At 45.2% G+C, this 22,149-nt stretch overlaps 1 protein-coding gene across 4 annotated transcripts in view; it reads right to left on the bottom strand.

Annotated features, from left to right (window-relative positions):
* LOC128299340 (tensin-1) overlaps window positions 1–22,149 on the bottom strand; it is a 107,935-nt gene that overhangs the window by 20,818 nt on the left and 64,968 nt on the right. For 2 of the 4 annotated variants that reach the window (XM_053035268.1, XM_053035269.1), the window contains exons 2-9: window positions 18,227–18,274; window positions 15,056–15,415; window positions 14,623–14,750; window positions 10,739–10,963; window positions 10,247–10,650; window positions 10,017–10,163; window positions 1,596–2,081; window positions 1,416–1,478 (exon numbers count right to left, since the gene is read on the bottom strand). In XM_053035268.1, the coding sequence (XP_052891228.1) occupies window positions 1,416–1,478; window positions 1,596–2,081; window positions 10,017–10,163; window positions 10,247–10,650; window positions 10,739–10,963; window positions 14,623–14,750; window positions 15,056–15,415; window positions 18,227–18,274 (1,861 nt within the window). Of the gene's footprint in view, window positions 1–1,415; window positions 1,479–1,595; window positions 2,082–3,951; window positions 3,967–10,016; window positions 10,164–10,246; window positions 10,651–10,738; window positions 10,964–14,622; window positions 14,751–15,055; window positions 15,416–18,226; window positions 18,275–22,149 lie in introns of all 4 variants that reach the window. The other 2 variants (XM_053035267.1, XM_053035271.1) reach the window with 2 other exon arrangements.

Below are 22,149 nucleotides of genomic sequence, written 5' to 3'. Positions count from 1 at the left end.
TGATTTATGTTGCATTCGGTCAGGCAAACTTGTGACAAAAAAAAAGCAACAAAATATCACCAAACAAGCCTCAAACGCATCAAGGTGGCGGTGGGCCTGATTTTGGAGCAACCTGGAGTGGAGCAACTGTATAAAGATTTCACTTTCTTCCGATCGATTGCACCCAATGCAGCCGGGGACATCGGCCAATATCACTCAATCACGCCACGCCACGGACAGCTAGCTGCCGTGGACAATGCCGCTCGCCGAGGTGTTTATCGGGTGGCAATGATCGACACCCGGACACACCAAAACACACACACGAAAAAAAAAGCCCCCCAACACACCCGGACGGAAACGGCAACGCCGGTATGGCCTTCCAAAGCGTATGCAAAAGAAAAACAGGCAACAGTGGCAGGCGGGAGAGAGGAAAAAAAATGAAAGCCTGCCTGTACCAAACAACGGTGGTGACGGGCAATGAGAGACAGGACCGGGCCCATACATTCCATTCCATTGGCGAAAATGACCCCATGGTTGGTACCGGCCTCCAACACCATTTCCAAGAATCGATGAAAATCACCACGGCGGAAATAGGTGACATCTTTTTTTCCCAGTGCGCCCAGTGCGCGGTAAATAAGGACAGGGCACATTCAGGGCAACGGCAACGGGGAACCGAACCCCGGTAAACGTGCCTGCGCGTGTGTCGAAACTGTAGCGGCACAGTTAAGCTGAAAAAGGCACTGATTTCTTTCGCCCGCATCCACCGCAGGGCAGCTGCTGCTTCGGCGCGGGATTGATTTCTCTTATCGATCATTTTGCTTCCACCAGGCAAATGTGCATCGGCCGACCCTCTTGCACTGGTAGCCGATCATGGTAGTTACATAAATGGACGTACGAGATCATCGATTGGCGATTTCGAGAGTTCCAAAGGTGCATTTGATTGCGAGCCCGGTGAGAATACGGGAGCCCTTCCACGGCCACGGGACAAGACAAGCTCCCATAAACGGCACGCCGCAAACACAACCAAACCGCCCCCCAAGCCCAGCTCAAAGCTCAAAGACTCCCCGGTGCCTGAAAGTCTTTCACCGTCGTGCCAAACAAAGCGCATACTGTTCGTCCGTGCTGCTGATCTTCGGTCGCGACGATCACTTCGATGCGACGGGAACACTCTCTTTTCGATGCCGGAAAATGGAAGCTTGACTTCTTCCACAGCGTGTGGTGAAGAGGGTTTTGCGATAACCACATTCAGGCGTCCATTTACGGTGACGACCAGCTTTCAGGTGGACCCGTGCTTGGAACGACCCCTTTTCCCCCTTTCTCCCCCCCTCCCTTCGCTGCCCATTGGAATCTCCCTGGTACCGGTGCATGTGTCGTTTGTTTTTTGGGGGAAAAAAACGCGTCGCAGTAGCGGAATGTAACGGACACCCTCTACCTACCTTGCGGACTAGCTTGCGGACTCGGAAAACTTGACGGTGAAACGCTCGATCCCTGTATGCGACCTGATTGCCAAATGTCCGAAAACGAAATACAGAAAAGAGAGAAGAACGTGGAGTGTAAACATGGTTAGTGGAGTGTGGCGCAGGCACCGTGCAGTCGTTGTGGACGACCCAACTTACGATTAACTGGGCCACTGCTCGAGATGCCCGAGTCCATGGACACCGTCAGCGGGCTGCGCACCGACTCGCGGCCATCGACCTGACCGGGCGGTCGCGGTTTGCTACTGGGCGCTAGCGTCCCCGCACCGGGACTGCCACCAGACACGGCCCTAACACTCGCCGCAACCTTGCCCTCGCTCAGCGCATACTTTGCGTCCCCGTGCACGGAACCGTTCCCGAACGCGGGACTCACCGGTGGCGGTGCCACCGCAAACGGCACGGGCGTACTCCGGGGCGTCCCGCTGTAGCTCAGATAGATCGAGTTCGGTGTCTTGGAACGTTCCGGCACCGGCGGTGGTGGGCCGCCACCGTTCGCTAGCAACGGTTTGCCGTTGCTGAACTCGGCCGGCGGTGAGATGAGATGCGTCGCCGTCGGAGACTTTGGGCTCTTCAATATCGTCGCGTACAATGATCCATCCAGCGGGCCTTGCGTATGGCCGGACTCATCTGGTGAATATAGAACGAAGGGCGAAAATATTGTTGTTCACTCGCGTGTTTCAGAAACTAAGGAAAAAAACAGCACACACACACACACACAGTAAAAAAAAAAACACACACACACACACACGCACACGCTAAATATGTTAATTGAAAGCTGCGGCGTAGGATGACTGCTGGAACGGATGGAACCTGCCCGCCGAACCCATCGACGAACACTGACCCAACGAAACACCGACGGCGCTGGAACCGTCCACATCCGTGGCGGGAAAAAGAGAGAAACCCACAGATGGCCACAGATCAACACACATAACAAGCATCATTATTGTTATACCCGGCGACCTTCTGGTGCGTGCTTGTGCTTTTCCCTCCCCGTGGATTCGAAATCGGGTCCTACTTCCAAATTTGGTCTACGCCGGAGATCTTGATTACCTTCCCGTGCGGCGCGGCTTGTGCAATGGAGGAACGGTTTGCGGTTCAAGATGAGAGTAGGGAGCAAAACAACATAGCAACAACAACAGCAAAATAATAAAAGCAACACATAAGTCAAAGTGTGGGATAGCATTGGCAACGGCAGGTCTAGGATACGGTACACGATCGCAAAGAGAAAACTGTCCAACATTACGAACATCACACGCTTTTGATGGGATCGCAATACCTGGGGGGGTGGATGGGTGGGATTATGATCGGCGCCAGAGTTGTACTATATTTAAATGCGGTACTCCAGAGGTCGAGATGCGATCGCATTTCAATGGTTGATCTGATGAGGGTAAATCTGAGATGCAGAATCAGAGCTTGCTGTACACCAGAGTGGACAAGACGCGCAGTGTAACGTTCGTTCATCAAGTTCATCAAGTTCGTCTGCCGAAACCGCCCGGTTGACCGCAAAAAAAAAAAGATTCCACCCCAAAATGTAACTGAAAACAAAGAAAACTGGTTTCCAAAGTCTGGACCTGGACCTGGAGGACTTGGCCTGTGGAGGACGGTGGAGCCTGGTGAATAACTAAAACAAAAACAAACACACTCAGAAATCGACTGTCTCAGCTGAACCGCTAGGTGCCGCCGCCACGGATACACCCTCCGAACCGAAAGTGGACATAATTGAGAATGATTAAGTCGATTATCGATTACAAAAAAGGCATAAAAGACGCTGGTCACACCGGGCATTGGGGGCTCGAGACTAACCACCTTCAACTAATGTACAAACCGTCGTTTGATGTGTGCGACATTCAGCTGTAGGTAATCTAAGTAACAGGAGATGCAAAAGCTCATGAAAGTGTTCTTGAGAAATGTTGACAAATCTCCCAGTCATGCTGCTCAGCATCATCCCTAACTGACACAATGTTATGCATGGCACACTTGATGTATCTCCTTTTGAAGATATTGTTGAGGACAAGGGGTTTCTCGTCTTGGGAGGTCCCTTTTATACTTCACTGTGAATTGATTTGATTGTGCAGTTTTGATGGCAAGAGTTTGATCCTGTGACATGTTCTGTCAACCTTTTGATTAATTATGGAATGCATCGTTCTAATTATACCCCTTCAACTACGGTGGAGATGATTTATATCTGTGGTTTGACGTTTTTCTTGATGGGTTCCAAATAATAAAGCTGTGCTTTTTTTTTTAAAGAGAAGCAATGCAAAAGATGCTTGTGAGTAGGCAGAACGGTGAAAATGATGAAAGCAAAAACAAAACATAAAGAAGAGAGATGAATAACTCTTGGAGTCTGGGAGTTCAAACTATCCACTTGCAGCAATGGCTGGTGTCGCATTCACCCGGTGCAACGTGCAACAGTCGGCTCCGTGTCCCAGCCCAGTGGCACCGTGCGAATGCAGTGTAATTAAGCATCCAAGCGAGCAATATGTATTAATCAATTTACCTTGTTTGGACCAACCTATGACGGAATGGTGATGAAGTTTCGTGGCGCAAACGCACGTAGAATCGGTTACGAGAGATACGGCAAGCGATTTTGTGCCGATAGCAGGGCCACCCAACGACGTCCGGTTCGCATTTCGGTTCGTTCCGGATACGGGAAACCGGGAGGTGAAAAATTTAATTTAGAAAATGTTGATCGAAATTTTGTGCGTTCTTGTGGAAAAAAAAGGATGCGAAAATGGAACTCCGCCGGTTGGAATGGAATTTTTGATGCTATGAGTCTTTTTTTTTGGGGTGGATTTTTTCTTCAAGTGCCCATTAAATTTTGAATATTTAAATTAACCAACGGCAAAAAAAACCAACAGCAATCACTTGATTTGGAGCTTACACGCGCACAACTGAACTCGTTAAACTCACAAATAAGACTCCCAACTGCAAGTCAACTGTGAAGCCAATTTTATCCCTCCCTCCTTCTTTCCCATTAACGCACACCGAAAGCCTCCCGGGGACATGTCTTCCGATGGTGCTTTTGCAGATTGGTCAGTGGACACGAGCCTTTAAACTTCACGGTTCTTGCTGTGCTTCTTGCGCTTGTGGGTATAGACCGGCGCGATAAAAAAAAACATCAGCCTGCCTGTCGTACGAATTGTCACCGGTGCCACCTGGAAAACGGTGTCTGGTGCGACCTTTCCGTTTCGGAATCAGCCTCAACACCATCTCATGGTGGTTGCACGGGCTTCGTGCAAGCACCACACGTACCTGACACACGGGGGCTGGCATATCTTGGGGGAACATATCGCGACAACTTTTCTGCCCCTGCAGAAACGACAACAACTCCCATGCAGCGCAACCCAAAGGTGCGTGGTGTGGAGTCTTTCGCGGCTAGCGTAGGTGTAGGCTGGACTTTCGCCTGGTTTGCTTGACTGGTGCGCTGAAAACGTCCGCCGGCTGCGGCACTTCCAGCGTACCCCCGGGGTAGTGTGCATCGGTGGTTTTGCAATGGTCTTGTTACCGAAATAGAACACCTTCTTCCTACGGTGGTCCGTTTGTTGCCGTTGGGTACAGATCGAACCCGTCTTTTACCGTTTATCGCTTCAAATAAGTTAGTTGCATTCCACCGTAGAAGGAATTCCATCTTCAGTGTTGTCAAAGTATCAATAGTACAAGGTAGAACTTTCGTTTAAATTGAATGCTTATCAATGAGAATGATAAATTGGGAATGACTTGGACAAGTACACCAGGATAGAAATGTCCTCAAACTAATGTGAATTGTACTTCAGGTAAAGATTTCTATAGATTTAAGCAATACGGTCTGGCAGTTCTTCAAGAAATCAAACAAAATGGGAATGACTTAACATCATGTTATTCAGGACAGCTATGGGTTATCTAAGTCTCAACGAGAGTCAGCACCCCAAAAGTCCGTCAGCAACTGTCTCATACGAAGCCAGCGAGAGCAAGAAGCATGGAATGTATCCGGTAATTATTCAACCATTGCGCATTTAGCCAACAATAACAAATCACATCTCGCGCAATGAGCAAATCCCCCATACAAAACAAACGTTTTGTTCATAATTTTATTTATAGAATATTGATCGTGCGCCGGACTATTAAACCCGACCAAATGTTCCACAGATGGGTCCCAATTTGGCTGCCCCTAATGAAATCATCACCATCACGGCAATGGTTGGCATATTAACGATCCGAAATGGATTTCATTTCCATTGTTCAGGAAAAATTGTGAAATATTCTTTACAGCGCTCTTATCACAACCCAGTGGGTCACTTATCATAAGGGACGCACGGTGAAGAGATCGTTAGATTTATAGCGATAACCAACTGTTCGGTCGAATCGACAAGTGGTTTGACGTCACCCGCACGGAAAGTGTTCGTTTGTCGCAACATAAAGTCACTGTTTTTCCCTCTGTTTCATCCCCGGCTACTGAAAATAGACCACTACAGGGAGCATAAGCGGCAACCGTGGCCGCGTGCTGTGCTGTTGGGGACTAGGACGGGACGTTGCTTTTGAAACGTTCATCAAATCGATGATCAGTACGGTGGCTGACCTTTGCCATTCGTCTCGAAAAACATGGCTTAAAACGCACCTCAGGACTGATAAGAATTTATGTTTGCTATCTGCGCTTTGTGGACGGACACTTACACCGTAGCATTTTGGCTTCGTTTATCGCCGACTCTCGCTCTATCTGATAAACTTTTTTCCGATGTAAAGCCACCGTGGGCTGATTCACTGTGCTCTGCTGTCGTTATCGAAAGCAAACGGGGTCCATTTTCACTTGATCAGACATTTGAAACCCGGTTCGGACACTACTGGCACTGGCGCAGACTGGTTGTCTCGCATTATCACCGGCATTCCCCCCGACCGCCACGACGCACGACGCACGACGACGACTACGACATTCACACAATCCGGATGCGTTAGACCGTTTTCCCCATACCGTACCGATGCGGTGACACACATTCGAATGATACGCACGCCCCAACCGCAGAACCGCAAGCCGTAGGGAAGTAAGTCCCGAAACGCAGAACGCACTGCAACCGACTGAGGCGGACCAGTTCGCTGTTCGCTGCGCACGCTGGGCCCCGACCGGGCTTGTGTTTTCATCATGCGCACGGATGATGCCGATGCTGTCTCTGGATTGCGTACACAACGCAACGGCTCGGGGCACACGAAAATGGGAGAGTCAACGCACGAGTTTTCCAACACTTTTCCTCACGCATGCACACACGTTCAGTGCGTTACGGGTGTACGTGGCAGTGTTGACAGTAGCATTCCCATACAGTACTTTTGTACGTTTGTGTGCGTGGTGGGTGAGGTTCAGGAGGATGAAAATGGGGGGGGGGGGGGGTGTTTAGCCAGAGCAGATTAAGTTGATAGGCAGAATTGCTCGAGTGTGATGCTTCGAATGCCAACTCACCATTGAGCTGTGTTCGCGCGCCTGAAGTTATGCAAGTAAGTAGCATATATTGCCTTTTAGGCACGTACATTGTTTGCTTATCAGCAAGTTAATTCAATAAAAGCATATTTCACGATCGAAACGATCCAATTAATATCACATTAAAGGTGTAAAAGTCTTTTTAACTAGTTTGAACCACAAATGAATTCCGGAAATTCCCTTTGTACAGTACTCTGGTTAGTTTGTTTTCGTTTATCCACCGATAACAAACACCTGTTGCAATTATTCTCATAGCTCTAAACAACAATAATGCTCCTGACGCAACAACGCACACTGAAATGTGTGTTCGAGCACGCATTCTCACAAAGCGCATTCTAAATCCGGGCCCTTGGTGGGCGTTTCCGTCGCTTATGATTGCAAAAAAAAACCCCACAAAATTCATGATGCTTAACATCGTTTTCCTTAGTCCGGCGTGTGGAGCGGGGATCGCGATGAAGCAATCGACATTTTGTTCTAGTCTTGGTGCGAGTCTAACGAGACGCTCCGCGAGATCCGTAACTGGAGCGTAACATTAATGTTGCCGACCGGCGATGTTGCCTGCCTGTTTATTTGTTTAGGTTTACTTCATTTCGGCGGTGGATAGAAATATGAATGTCTTGCAAAATATTGCTTTTCACATTATAAAGTGTCTTTTGATATTAGATGTTCGCTTTTTCTGCCTTCTGTTTGCAGTGAAGCTAAACATACAACCTTTCGATTGCTGGGAATCCGCAAGAAGAGAGAAAGGGAAAATAGCTAATATCGATTTCTAAGCAAACTGATGGCATAGATAAAAGTCAACAAGAGCCCCACCATAAGGCATCGGCCTGCCACACCTTCGTTCGCCAGCCCTCACACAAACCCGGTCGCGAATGAAGGTTATGCTCGCAAAACGGTCCAAGGACGCACACGCGATAATCTTCTTCACCATCATCATCATCGACGCTACTGCCGCCACACCTACACTGGGGCGATCATAAAACAATCAATCAATAAATTAACCTTTTTCCGCACACACTAGCATTAACTAGCGGTGTTAACCTTTCGCGCTATTTAGTGCTCCAATAAATCGATCGTAATCATCGCCCCACCGTCACACGGAAAACGGTGACGGCAGCAACACTAAACTTGTTGCCCGTGGTGCATCGTGTGCCGAGGGTTTTATGCAGGCATTCGACAACAATGTGTATGGGTCGATATCGATCACGATGCGATACCGTTTGAAGATGACAAACCCGGTGCGATGTGTAATTATATTGTAGAACTCCTTATGCAACGTGGAACGAAAGGATGTGCACTACTTCTGGCTAACGTAATGTTTAGTTTAACGAAAAAATGAATTATATACTGAGGTATCGTACATTTTTTCCCCCCTAGACACAACATATTATCTTCGAAATTAATCTTGCCGGTGATTATGCGCTGTGACCGTATACATCAAAAAACGTGTTCTAAAATTATGCCCTCCATTCACAGTGGATAGAAACATTTGCGCGAACATGATCTGTAAACAAGCGAAATGTCACCCATTAATGTCGCACAGGACCCAAACGTTTGCGGGCAAAGGAAACAAAGATCCCCCCGATTTCCGATCGAGTTGCAAACACCAGCTGTTTATCAGCCGTAAGCCAAACGAGCGGTTTAAGCATGTGTCGGCGATTGATGAATCATCGTCCTCATCATCATGCCCGCTCGCGTATCAGCGTTCAGTGAACAGGAAGGCAGACACCGAAATAGCGCCCTTTCACGTGGTGCTTCTGTTACGAAAATAACTCCTTTTTGCGTACACCACTAATAAATCAAACGTTTGTCAAATAAATTAGAGTGATTTAATTACGCACACTGCTCTGCTTTTGTCGTACGCGTGTAGGGATGCGTTGTATGTTTTTTTTATTTCCCCCAAAACGCTGTGTATGTGTGCATCAATGCAAAGGAAGTACAATTTCCGATCCATAAACGTAATGGATTGAATTTCTCTGCTTGCGCCACGCAATTTCGGCGGTGAACACTTAAAATAATAACTGCCACTGTTTGTGGTTCCTTTGGTGGTATGCCTACTAAACGGCAGAAGTAACAAAAACGTCATATTGAAAAATCACTTCAGGTGAATCACATCACTTTGGTGGTGGTTTAAACATGGTAGCAATTGAGTGTTTCGATCGCATCACTGGCGGGTGAAGCTATTAATGTTGTTCTTTGTTTATATGCTGAGTTCGTGTGAGCCAAAAGCTGGCTGCCAGCCCGGCGTGGGAAGTTGACAGGACATCCGAGGGTTGAAACAAATCGGATGTTTATTCTAGTCGTATTATGCGACTGGTGTAAGGCATGACGATACGGAGGACTTCACACGAAAGCGCAATTAGTTACATAAGATTTAAAATGTTACAACTAGGCAAAGTAAGAAAAGGTTATAGAAGAGTTTTTTAAACTAACTACAATAGCTACATATTTTTAATATACTTTCAAACTTACACAACACACACGATATAACATTGAGCTACATTAATGGTAACTATTTGAAAAAACTCTTGCGATACGCAGATTTAGTGGAATTTGAATTACAATATTCATATCATATTACTTAATGGACTAGAAAAAGCCTCTTTAAATTACAACCATTTTAATTAAGATTCTCTGGCCATTTAAACCCGAGATAAAATGCCCTAATAGACACGATCGTCACTTTAAAAATAAAAATTTCCATAAATTTTTACTGTCGGTTTTTGTAGATTATCTAGAAGATTCAAAAGCTAATGCTGTTGTAGGGTTCTACAATGTACAGTGTGTGACAAAATTATGATGTTAGTTTTCCATGAACACAAACACAGCTGTTAGGCAAAATCCAAAACTCTCAGACTGTTTTTTGTCTTATATAATACTGCTTTTGATCGTTTTCGACACAAAAGTTCGATTTAAAAAGATATATTACAAACATTTTTGAATACTCATAGCATGATTTTAGTACATAACGAACGATAAGCATCACAACATTTACGTCACGCACTGTACGAGTTATCCGCCTGAAAGTATGCAATTTGTGTTGCTTGTGATCATGTCGACTTTTAGCACAACACATCGCGCTGGTAGGGAAAAACGAGGAAAACTATAAACGCACTAACCTTCATTGATCGTTTCTAGTTGATCACCATTTTCCACAATCGGTTCCTTCCGTACGAGTGGATCCTGCATGATGAGAACCATCGGCCGGTCGTTTGGTACCGTGTCGAAACAGAACGTCATCATATGCTCCGTTGAGTAGCGCTCATCTGTAAAAAGAGATGGTAAGCCGACAATGATTATTTACCGCACAGCGTTGGTGTAAAGCTCTCTCCCTGTTGTCATTACTTACCCTGGCACGCCAAGTCTAGATCTCCCTTGTGGAATTGTACTTCCTTTTCGGTTATGGCACATGTGTGAAATTGCACGGACGCGATCAGCTCCTTCTCATAGGACGCCATGTTGTTATTTGGTATGATCTGGTAGCAGCGCACCAGGATGTCACCGCGCAACCGTAGCGGATGCTTGATCTCATAGATGAAGTGCCGCGTGGTGAGCGGTATGACGTAGATGTCGGACGTAAACAGGCACCGCACGCCTTCGAAGATTTTGATGAAACTGCGCCACTCGCTGTTGACGGTTATGGCACGATAGTGCAAACATGGCGGAGATTCGACCCGTATCGCTTTCAGGAAGAAGCAGGACGAATTCAACTTGATCACACCCGACAGCAGTCCGGAGAAATATTGAATGTATCTGGAAGCAAAGGATGCGGAAAGCCAAAGCAGATCGTTAGCATATTTGGTGTTGTTGCGCCGTGAAGATCGCCGACTAGATTCGTTACCTTTTGTGGGAAGGAATGCGCAGCGGACCGGTAACCGATTCGAGAAACTTTTGCATCGAGTAGATGTCCAAATCCAACCAGGTGGGTGTTTTACGGCCATTATCCGTGCCGCCGGGCGAAAGGAAATTTTTCGACTGACCACTAGCCTGCGGAATGTTCGAGCCGCAGATTTTTTGATACTGCAGGTACGCTGCGACCGCTGTCCCGAGCCGATGTTTATCTTCCCTGTTAGGAACGGAATGGACGAAACAGTACGAAAACGTTAATAAGAGTCATCACCCGACGCGATGGAAATCCCACCGGCGGCGAGTGGAACCTTCCGATGTTATGCTTTCGAGAACGGGAAACGAAAAATGCAATTCATGTAGCAAACTTCTTCTTCTTTCTTCGTGATTCCCATATAACAAAGTGCAACAAAGAGAACGAAACTGCACATGGTACGCTTTCTGGCGTGTTATAAATTTTGACACGTCAATTTGCAATACATTTCATCCGTGCGCGTCGCGCTGCAGTTGCAAAGATCGCATTGAAAAGATCGTTATTAGGATAATTATTATTTACTGATAATGAAAGTTCGCAGCGTGACCCATTCACGCGAAACGCATCATTATGAAATCGATTTAGCGCTGGAAAGAAATCGCAAAACGATGCACCATAAAGAGGGTTAATAACTATCAACATCCCGAATGTTGCTCGCGTACTGCGATCGGACCGCTTAAAGAGCGTTCGCTGACAAGTGAAAACCAAAGCTTGAAAAACGGTTTCCTGTTGTGTTATTAAACGTAGCTTGACTTTTGTGCGTGGAGGCTTTCTTTAAGAAAAGTGTAAATTAAAACGTTCTGCAACTGTTTCGTTGAGAATGGAAGCACAAATTACATAGTGCTTTCGACGGGACACAGTGAAGTTTAATGTGCTATTTCCTGTTCATATTTCGTTACACTTTAACACGACGCATGAGAGTTTTGGTATTTGTGGAATTGATTTTTGGTGCATGATCTTCACGACTGCTCGTCGTTGAATTGTTTTTTCGGAGTAGCGATCATGACTATATGCAATAAATACGTTCAAAATTGCAGGTCACTACAACACTGGAATACATGGCCTGCTAACGTTACTCGTTGATCATCTTGTGGTTTGGCTGGAACAAGAACCATTAAAGGATGCGATCATCGTTCGATATAAGAGGGATCACACTAGCAGATCAAACTAGTTTTTCTGCTAGCTTGTTGATGTTTGAACGCCTATTTATCGTAAGTTTTGCATACACTTAAGTAAGCCAAATTAGCTTATAAATTAAAGCTTGAATAATTTTCAACCAGCGGCTCAATAAATTTCAATACAAAACATTTTTAACACTAATTTAACTTTAGGTCATGCTTTCCACGCTTTATAAATTTAAACAAATCGTTTGACTGATACTATTGCAAGACATAATCTTCCGAGCTAAAGACATGATCGACCCTAAGGCAAAAAAAGTAATTAGATTGCATACTTGTAGGCGTAGAGAAACTGTAGTAATTATGATAATTAAACTGAAAATTCTTTACACCACCTGTACATAAATTCAAATGTTAATGAATGTGATAGGCAATGAACGAAACAGATAATTTAAAATCAACATTAATTATATGTCTGCAGCGTTTAACAAAATTCGGCCCAAAAATTCCAATCATTGTAGCATACAAGCAAAAATTCCAACCCTAAAATGTCTGCTTCCGACCGTTAATCATAACTCACGGTTCACTTGCATGTTTACGCTTCTGCCACCAAAAATATGATTCCCCGGATTCGCAACCCTTGCACGACCACCACCATCACCAAAGCGTTTGAATATGATTATAAAAATCAAACGCCCATTTCCGCCCAACGTTCCGTGGTTTGACTGCACGGAAAACCTTTTAATCCACCAAATGTGTATCAAAGATACTGTTTTTGTTTTGTTGTTGCTGTTCGCGTCGAAAGAGTGCAAAACATTACGCTAGAGTAAAAATCTGCACCAATGGAACCCAAAGCGATGTGTTGGGTGTGCAGTAAGCTTCTTATCATCCCGTCGAATAGTTTGCAGTGCCGGCGGGAAATTGATTGGTACCGCGCGCTAAAATTGCCTCCCAACATTCTGCTTAAAATCTATGCTCATGAATTATGTATGAAGGATCGCAAACGGTTCGAGCATTGGCGAAAGTTTACGTGTATGTGTGTTTGTGCGAGAGAGGTGAACAGTATGAACCACTGTGCTGTGTTGCGATCGATGAACATCGCACCACCGAAAGCGCCAGCTTAGTTTGCATGTTGCATACGTTTTTGGGTAAGCGTGTCTTCCGCACTAGCATCGCCACCAGCAAAAAGACAAAGACAAAGGGTAGCAACAAATTGCCGTGTTGCTTTACCGTTCGACGGACGGTTGATGACGGCCGGATGACCAGAAGCCGTATTCGTATGGAGCGTTTTGTGGCCGAAGTCAACGCGCAGGCCCTTCTGCGCCCAGATCGGGGGTTGATGATTGACCGACAACAACTCCCACCGAATGTTAATATTCGGACACGGGCACGTTTTCCCGATTCGGCGATTTGATTATTGTTACTGCAAATACCAACCACACCATCATGACGATCGTCGGGACCCGCGTTGAGGGAATGTGCGCGATGTACGCATGAAGCGCCAGTTCGTGAGCCGGCATATCGATGCCCGCGGTATGTTTGACTTTTTCGCGTTCCATCTTACGCGACGGGCGATGGGGATGGCGATTTTTGCCAAACGGGTGCGGGGGGGACGGAACACAAAACCGCTTGAAAAAAGGAACAGATGTAAGCCAATAAGCCGCTATAATGCACCGCGCGCTCGGTGCATTTACAAGCGCAGTACACGCATCAAGCACCGAGAGCCCGGGTGCTTTCGTGCTGGCCCTTTGGTGCGGCTTTTGAATTGGCAGTAAATATTCAAATATGACACTCCGGGCCATTTTATGCTAATGGTTGTTCGTGGTGTTTCTCGTTGATTTTGTGTCGTACATTGTTCCGGCGTACTTTAAACTTCTGACAAGTAAGTGGGTCGTCAGCAGCTTGTCCATCCAACAAATGTTGGGAAAAGGAACAGAACCTTTTACCAGCATAGGTAGAATTCGATAATACGTCGATTGGTTTGGACATTTAAGACAAACTAATCAGAGAGACAAAATTAAATCAACGTTACAGTATAATTTAATAAGCACTTATTAAACATAAGAGATGTTGAATATTTAATCCAAAGCTAGCGTCCATAAACTAGCTTCGTCTCATCATTCGTATTCAAATTTAAATTGATAGATTATTTACCACGAGCGGCGGTATGGTTCCGTCGAACCATACCATTGGCCACCAGTTTGGAAACCCTTTAAGCGGCTTGCAATGTAAATTCCGGTGGCTTGGGTAAGCATTACCCGAAATGGAAGGTTCCCGGCCGGAGGTTAACCCCTTTCAGACAACGCGAGAATGATAAGACAAAAATAAATAGATAATATGATGTAAAGGGCAGCGATCCTCGTTCGAACGATCGCCTGACTGTTTGTAGAGAAAACACATCAGAAGAGAGTTTCGTTGCGTTCTTTCATTTCCCACTATTTTTTGTTTTGTTTTCGTCGAATGGTCGAACCAGTCCACAAAACCGATCACCGTGGTCTCTCGATGGTGGTCCTTCTCAAGTGGGCATGCCCCGAGATGCCTCTTTCACATCACCGTCACGCCATCGCTTTCCCATCGACGTGACGCACAGACGTGAGTGTAGGATTACCTTCCCTCTTAGTACCACCATACGATCACCTTTCAACTCTGCCGAACGGTTCAGGAACTTCATGTAGTGCTTCCCTTCTCCACCTAACCCAAAGCACACACACACACACAGTGGCTCACCTGTCCTGCAGAACGACGATCTTTTCCTTCCCACTGCCCAGCCAGGAATCGATGTATTTGCACAGCTCGCACAGTTTCTCCAGCGTGATGTTGACGAGACGCGACTCCAGATCGAGTATCCGGTAGTTCTGGAACGAGAACGAGGCATGAAATAAGAAGCGGCACCGAACAAACGCGCGAGTGGATCGGAACGGAGCGAAGGATTGAGCGATTTTTAAAGCCAGTTATGTTCTGTTGTCGATCGGGAACCATCCAGTGCGTTACGCAACATATTAAGCGGCTTATCCCGCTTGCTGTCAAGTGTCTTTCAAACAGAACGCAAAACGCTAGGCTTAAAGCTCGGTTGGACGTATTTAATTCAATTAGCCTTGGGTTTCTGAGGCCGCCGATATTTCGGGCGGAAGCAGAATCTTATCCAGTACGGTAGTTATACCTGCTTATACTTCTGTTCCAGCATGTCGATGAGTTCGCGCTCGTGCTCATCGGCGGCCGGCGTACCGTTAGTGGCGTGCGGTGACGAGGACCCATTCTGAAGCTGCCGGGCCGGTAGGGTTGAGGCGAGAATCCGCTCCGCGACGTAGTTTAGCCGTATCGTCTTGGGCGACGGTTCTTCCGCGATCCGTGTGACAGGGTACGAGTGATGCTGCTGCTGCTGTTGCTGCTGAGGCTGCCGATTGTAGTACGGCTGATGCGAATAATTATGGTAATGGTTGTTATTTACATGGTTCAGGTTTGTGGTTGGCCTAGGCTGCTGCTGTTGCTGCTGTTGCGCGTTGATCGCATTTAGGGGAAGCTGAGGAAAGAGGGAAGAAGAAGGATAAAAAAAAACAGAACATTAAAAAAACAAGGTCAGAGCAGCGAAAATGCCAAATTATTTTCGTGGAAAGGGAATTTTCTTCGGAGATGCTTTCGTCCAAAACAACCGCAGACAACCGTGGCGCCCAAAAGTTGGAACATGAAACGTTTTAGATAACGATCTTTATTCCCTTTAGGGCGGTCGTAATCCATTCCCGCTAGGCTGTTGTTATTGCCGTCGTCCGATTCGCTGCGTTGCTGGACGCTTTTAGCTCGATCCTGTCCCTAAGACACAGATACCGTGACGCACCGATTTTTTTTTCTTCTATTTTATAGATTTATGGCCCACTCCATCATCGTCATCATCGGACTCGGTCGGTCAGATTGGCTTCCCGATCGTTCAACGGGATAGCATAGTCCGTCATAAAATGTCACGTGCACGAAGAGTAGTTTGAGGGTCAGAATTGAGACTGACCGTATTTTCCTCGCTTGGGCCCGTGTACAGATATGCATACATATCCGATTCCAAGTCGGTCCTTTTAAACGCCAATCATAATCCCGAAACACACTTCTCGCACACACACACAAACACTGGGATCGGTGTGTGCGTGCGATTTCTTGCTTAAATTGAGCATCTTGACCGATGCCCATTAAGCGAAGCTCGCACAGGAAAGTAGAAGCCCCAAACCCAAGACCCGATCTGCTTGCCGATTATAGATTTGTAGCACAGAAAGCGGGAAGACATACAACAGATCATTACCCGGTGCCTAAGCTACGTTCGAAGTTCGGCATGACCCCACAATAATGATCGATTGTGCTTTGCGGTGCTGTGATCGGGGGCGAACTAACGCAACGATGATGCGTCGTTTCCCTTCAACCGATCGTCGGTGGCAACCCCTCCGCTATGGTGCGTGCGTGTTCAAAAGCGAAAGGAAACGCACCGCAAGGAAATTGAAACGCAATTTGGAGTACCCACCGAAATTGAGGCGAATTTATTTGATCAAACAAAATTGCTAACATCCTGCAACCACGATTTGGACATCTTGAGGAATTGGACGAGTCTCCGGGAGTTCCAGGTTCCGGGGCGTATCATGGTTGTGCGACCGTAGTCTTCAGTAGTGTTGATCTGCTCTCAACAAAACGTGAGATTCCGAAGGCGGATTGCAATGTATGATAAATTAGACGCGTCTTTAGGTGGGCATTCCGAGCTTGCGGTGCTAATGAGCACGCTTGTGTTCTTCCAGCAGCACCAGAAATGATTGGTTTCGCTGTGGAAACGCAAAGGGAAAGTTTATTACCCAAAACGAGGTTCTCTTTAGAACGTTTTTTCGACTCTCCACAGCACGAAACGAAACGCGAGCCGGGACTCATGGATAACATTTACATTTTACGATACTTTGTTAAAGCTTCCATAATTCATCGAGTCTGCGAAGAAGCCATTTTTTTTATTTTGCGAGGAAGCATTTCGCAACCAGCACTTTGGCTGTACTACACGGAACTATTTCATTACCATAATTTATAGTTGAAATGTGTGAAACGGTTACAGACCGATCATAAACCGACGCAAAGGTAAGTTGGATAATAGCGGGCTGCGGGGTTGGAAAGTTGTTTTAGGCAAATCGGCACAGGTAACAAGCCTCCGCCGTTTACGATGTACAATAATATGATAGCTTTATTGCACACAGCTTGTTATCTAACTCTAATGGGATTTTTTTTTGTTAACATGAAGCTTCCTTAACCTTCAACGGTGAAAAGCAAATGAACAAGCAAAGGTAAACTAAATTCCTCCTGTTTCGTACGTACGTAAGAATAATTTGGACGACCATGTTCGAGGTCAACGTCAGCAAGCACCTTGACATGTTTTCTCTTTGCAATTGTCCACGGTCTAACTGTCGGACGGTACGCTCCTGGTCTTTATTTTGCTGTACGTCGGAAAGTGAAATCTCGTCTCAAACGTGATCAGCATCTCGCAGTATGGAGAAAAAAAAACAAAATACAACAGTGCCGAAGTGCATCAGGTATTAGTGGCACGAGTGCATACACGGGTTGTGTCATTGCGGAATTGTACATGTAAATGACATGATGAAGGTACGTGATCGCAGCCGTATCCGCTTTTATTCCGCACAATCGAAAATTAGTGGCTGTTGTACGTTTAATCAGGGATGGGGAATTTCCATTGGGAAAGCACGAAATCGAATGGACATTTCTGAATAATTGTTTAATTAAGAATTTGTTTGTTGATTGTTTGGAATTTATGTATTTGTAAGCTACCTTAAGCAACAGAGAAGAAACTGGCAAATTATACATAAGCTTTCGCAAAAATTTTCAATGATCTTCACAAATTTCTTCCTTTACTCCGTAGCAAAATGTATCATCTTGAAAATAAACAAAACAAAAACCACAATCAAATGGTCCACATCACAACCTCTCAACATTCCGCCATAGTCTAGTGTAGTTAATGGTGGTAATTTGAAACGATACGAATCACACTGTCCAGTTGGGAAGGTGAAACATAGTACGACGTGTGAAGCTAATCGCACCTCCATTTAGAACGATCTGCTCGCACATTAACGCGCGCGCCCATGATCAACTTGCTAGCGGCAACAGCTTACTAGAAACATCCAAATTAAATATTATACCAAATGATGATCTGTATTTAATTACAGCTTGGCTCACGTAGGGACTTCAACATCACCATCTGACTGTGAAAAAGCGCCGCGCTTTGATGTTTGCAATAATGTTAGACCCATTCAAAGCATGATCGTAGGAAAAAAACACTCTTCCATAAATTTCTTCCCAAACTGCTTACCGAATTGTATTTGTTGATTGCTTGCTGTTCCTCTTCTCGGCCATTTTTCTGTAAATAAAAAAAAGCATACAAACGTGGCGTTAAACTCGTGTGTCACACATAGCTGTCAGCAAATCCGAGCGTACACGACGCAATTAAGCTGACCATTCTGCACAAATTGATTAGAAATTATGTCAACCTGTTCTCGTATCTGCATTTGCATCGTATCTGCATGGGAAGAGTAGCATAAAGGGGCTATAATACAGCCACGATTGCGTTGCGATCGTGTCATAAAAGGTGCAAAGAAGCGCAAGGTTGAGATCGCGCTAATGAAGCTAAAGCGCACGATTAATAATGTGAAATAAAACTGCAATTGCAATTGCACATCGAATGCAGCTGCTGATTGAGGATGCTGAACTGCCGGGATGAGACACGAAGTTGCTTAAAGGTCGGAAGAAGCATAATAAGCGGAAACGCAAAACGCAAATGAATCGGCATTTTGCGTGACAAATTGTAATTTTTAATCGACTTTATGCTTTGGTTACTGGAAAAACATGTATTTTATGTAACATAAAGATAGATAAATGACACAGTAAAAATTAAAAAAAATACTGTAATCCTCTGGATTAATAATTATTTTGCACTCGGTACGCATCGTTCTCCCTCGCATATGATCAATTTGAATGCTTCTCGCTTTTAAAAGCCGGTTCTGGTACAACAGTACGACTAGGCCTTTTTGATTGAGCTTTACATTGGGCACAGAAAATCATTAAAAAATGCTTCAACCCTGCGGCTAATGAATCCGAATCGGAATGTGGTCTTCCTTTTGGTGAACGCATTTCCAAATGCGAACACAATGTTCCTTTGCTCTCCACACATTCAGCACTCGTGATTCACGCATGTGATTAACGGTAATGAATGTCTTACTTAGTGGTTATGCTTCCTTCATGTTTGCATGCGTTGTTGAAGAACAAAAAATAAACGCAACATCTCCTGAATATTCTTCTGCCATGCTGTGCGATCTTAATGATTACTGGTGCATAATGAATTCGCTGTGCAGTGCAACGATTCGTTTACATTTTATTACTACCAGGCGCAACATAAAATGCAAAAATCCTGCAATTAGGTATTGCAAAAACGTCTTTAAAACATCACAGAGGGTATGTTATAGGTTTATGGTGTAGGATACTAAAAAAAAAGGGAACCCAAGAAGATATAAACCGAATACAGCGGCATAAATGTTGGCGATCCAAAACATTGCCCAAAAAAAAACAAAACTCCCCCGGCACGCAAAACCGACTGACAGGTTTATTGATCCTTGCCTGATCACAGCAGCAACTCAGTTCGGCGGTATGTCTCCTGCACGGTACATTATCGAGTGTTCGCATGCAGCAAGCGCTGAAATATGAAATTCTTCAGCCAGGTACAGGTTTATATTGTTCAAAAGCTGCGCCAAGCCGCATAAAGCTGCGTACGTGTAAATGGTGCATTGCCTTTTTTTTCGCAGATCACGACACTCAAAAGAGGTGCTTTTGCTGCACAATTCTTAACTTCAAAGTTGGCATGTTGCGAACACGAGCGCAAAATATTCCGCCCACGAGTATGTAAACTTCGAGCATGCGGAACGTGGAATCGAATGTAACCGCTCTGGTCCAATAGGCTTCAGGGCACTTTTGGCGATCAAAGTTAAAAACAAAACATAAAAAACCACCAAATCCTGCTATCTAATTGGGCACGAAAACTGCATTTTTTTCGGTTCATTCCTCCAAATGTATGTCTCGCCGGTGAGACGGTGTGTCACACGCAATCGTTTGGAAGCAGGCGTGGACATGGACGAGAGATGGTCGAAATATCACACTTGCATAAATCTCGAGACACCGTTTGCGGTGGTAAAGTTATAAATCAGCATCACCGCAGGGCATTTCCGTGCAGCGAGTGTATTATTTGTGTGGCAAGCAAGGAAACGCGGAAATTGGTTGCGATTTTTCCGTTTAATAAAAGGTCTTCAAAGAAAACGATTGATATTGTTGTCGTTCATCATAAATTTGAGTAGAAATGCGATCAAAAAATTAATTACTGAATCGAATCGAAAATGTGTGATAAAAATAGTTCAACTGACTCACTTTCACACTAGAGGTAAGATGTCCTCAATAGATGGCGCTACTGTTCTGCATTTGAAGTTAGTAATTGCAATTTTTGAGTGTTTTTATGTTAAAACTATGCATTATTGTTAAATAAGATTTTGTTTTGCGTTTTCTTCATAACTTTATTCCTCTTGCATCTCTAAAACCTGTATCGTAGACTATAAAGGCTATTTCCAGTACCTTTTGAATATTCACGCTTATTTCTAACAAAAGAAATAGTTTCCATATTATGGTCCTTTCTGTTTTTGGAATTTGGGTAAGGACATCATAAAGGTTTCTAATAACACTATGATAATGATCGTCAAAACAAAGCGCCATCTAGCGATGAAACTGAGCACCAAGCAAAACATAGTGTATTTTTTCCCAAGAAGCATAATGCATCCTCTCCGATAGATGAAACGTGTCTTTTAGTGAATGTTTTGCATAATTTGAGCAATCCAATGTACTGTTCTTTTTTCTCATTAACCGAACGATTACGCATGGCATCTTTCCCCAATGTCCATTCCTTTACAAATTTATCCTTTACAGCAAGTAAGTCAATTAGCTGGAATAAAACAATCTACAATGGTCAACGGTTGGACCGTGTTTCGTGTCGTTGTGGAAATGGGGGGCGAGAGAGGGGGTGACAAACATTTCTGTAGAAGGATCAGCGTACATTTTCCAGGAAAAAAGATGCATGCAGCACGGTGAACGCAATCCGATGCAGGAACGTCGCGACGGAACAGCGTGGAACCGTTGGATCTTTCGCCTCGTCGTAGTGATCATCGTACATTCCCTGTGCTGCTTGTCGTGGACGCCGTGGACGAAAGCGTCAACACAAACCGAAACGTAAACACACGGTTGCGGGACAAAACACGGCGCACAGTTGTGTAGTTGGGGCGGGCGTGTGTTCTTCGGTGTCCGGGTGGTGGCACTTTTCCACCCCTGCCGTACCATTTATTTGCCGGTGCCGATTTTCGCTTGCTCAAGCCAAAGTTGATATGTTTCCATATTCACGATACGGCCTGGAACCGGTGCTCCCGGAGGGTAAGATGTCGCTGTTCTTGCACTTTTGCACCAAACCTTACGGGACGGATACGGAGAGGGTGGAGGAGTGTTAGCGGCCTGCCGCTCTAACTACTGCCCATAAATTATCGGTCTTTCCCTCACGCCGGCCGATGTCACTGGAATGAGTACGTGCCGGATCATCAATCCATTAGAGGGCTCTCCTGTTCCCGCCTGCCCCCGGAGGTAGACCGATATCTGTGTGACGTTATGAGGACGATTGGGTTTATCGCTTATTTGCTTGTACAAGAAGAAAAAGAACGAACCCTGTACAACACCGCTAAATCACTAGCTTAACGCAAAACGATTCGCTCTCTACTGCAAATATAGCGCGGAACATAGAACTCACGACACAATTTACAACACTCGCACATCAAAAGGCACACACACACACAAACGATTGGCTGCAGCGAAACAAGCAACAACAAAAAAAAACGAAGATAAATAAATCTGTCTATTCCGATTAGTGAAGGTGTGCTGGGTTTGGAATGGCCCGCTTTGGCGATCGCACAGTCGCAAGTGACAATATTCGCACCTTTCGTAAAAGGCTATGCAAATTATGTGCTCAGTTTGATCAACATTAACCGTTTGGTGCGGTGTTCGTAAATGAGATAATGAAGCATACCGCACACGGGGTACACGGTTTTTTATGGCCAAAGTTCCACTATTTATTTACAAGTTTTATTATTATTTGCGTTTCAGTGCAACATGGTTATGCAGTTTGTGTTTATTTCCATGTTGTTTCGCAATGAAATT

Source organism: Anopheles moucheti, chromosome 2, assembly GCF_943734755.1.
Source record: "Anopheles moucheti chromosome 2, idAnoMoucSN_F20_07, whole genome shotgun sequence".
Classification (NCBI taxonomy): domain Eukaryota; kingdom Metazoa; phylum Arthropoda; class Insecta; order Diptera; family Culicidae; genus Anopheles; species Anopheles moucheti.
The sequence above is the reverse complement of the archived record's forward strand: the minus strand, read 5'-3'. Positions and strand labels throughout refer to the sequence as shown.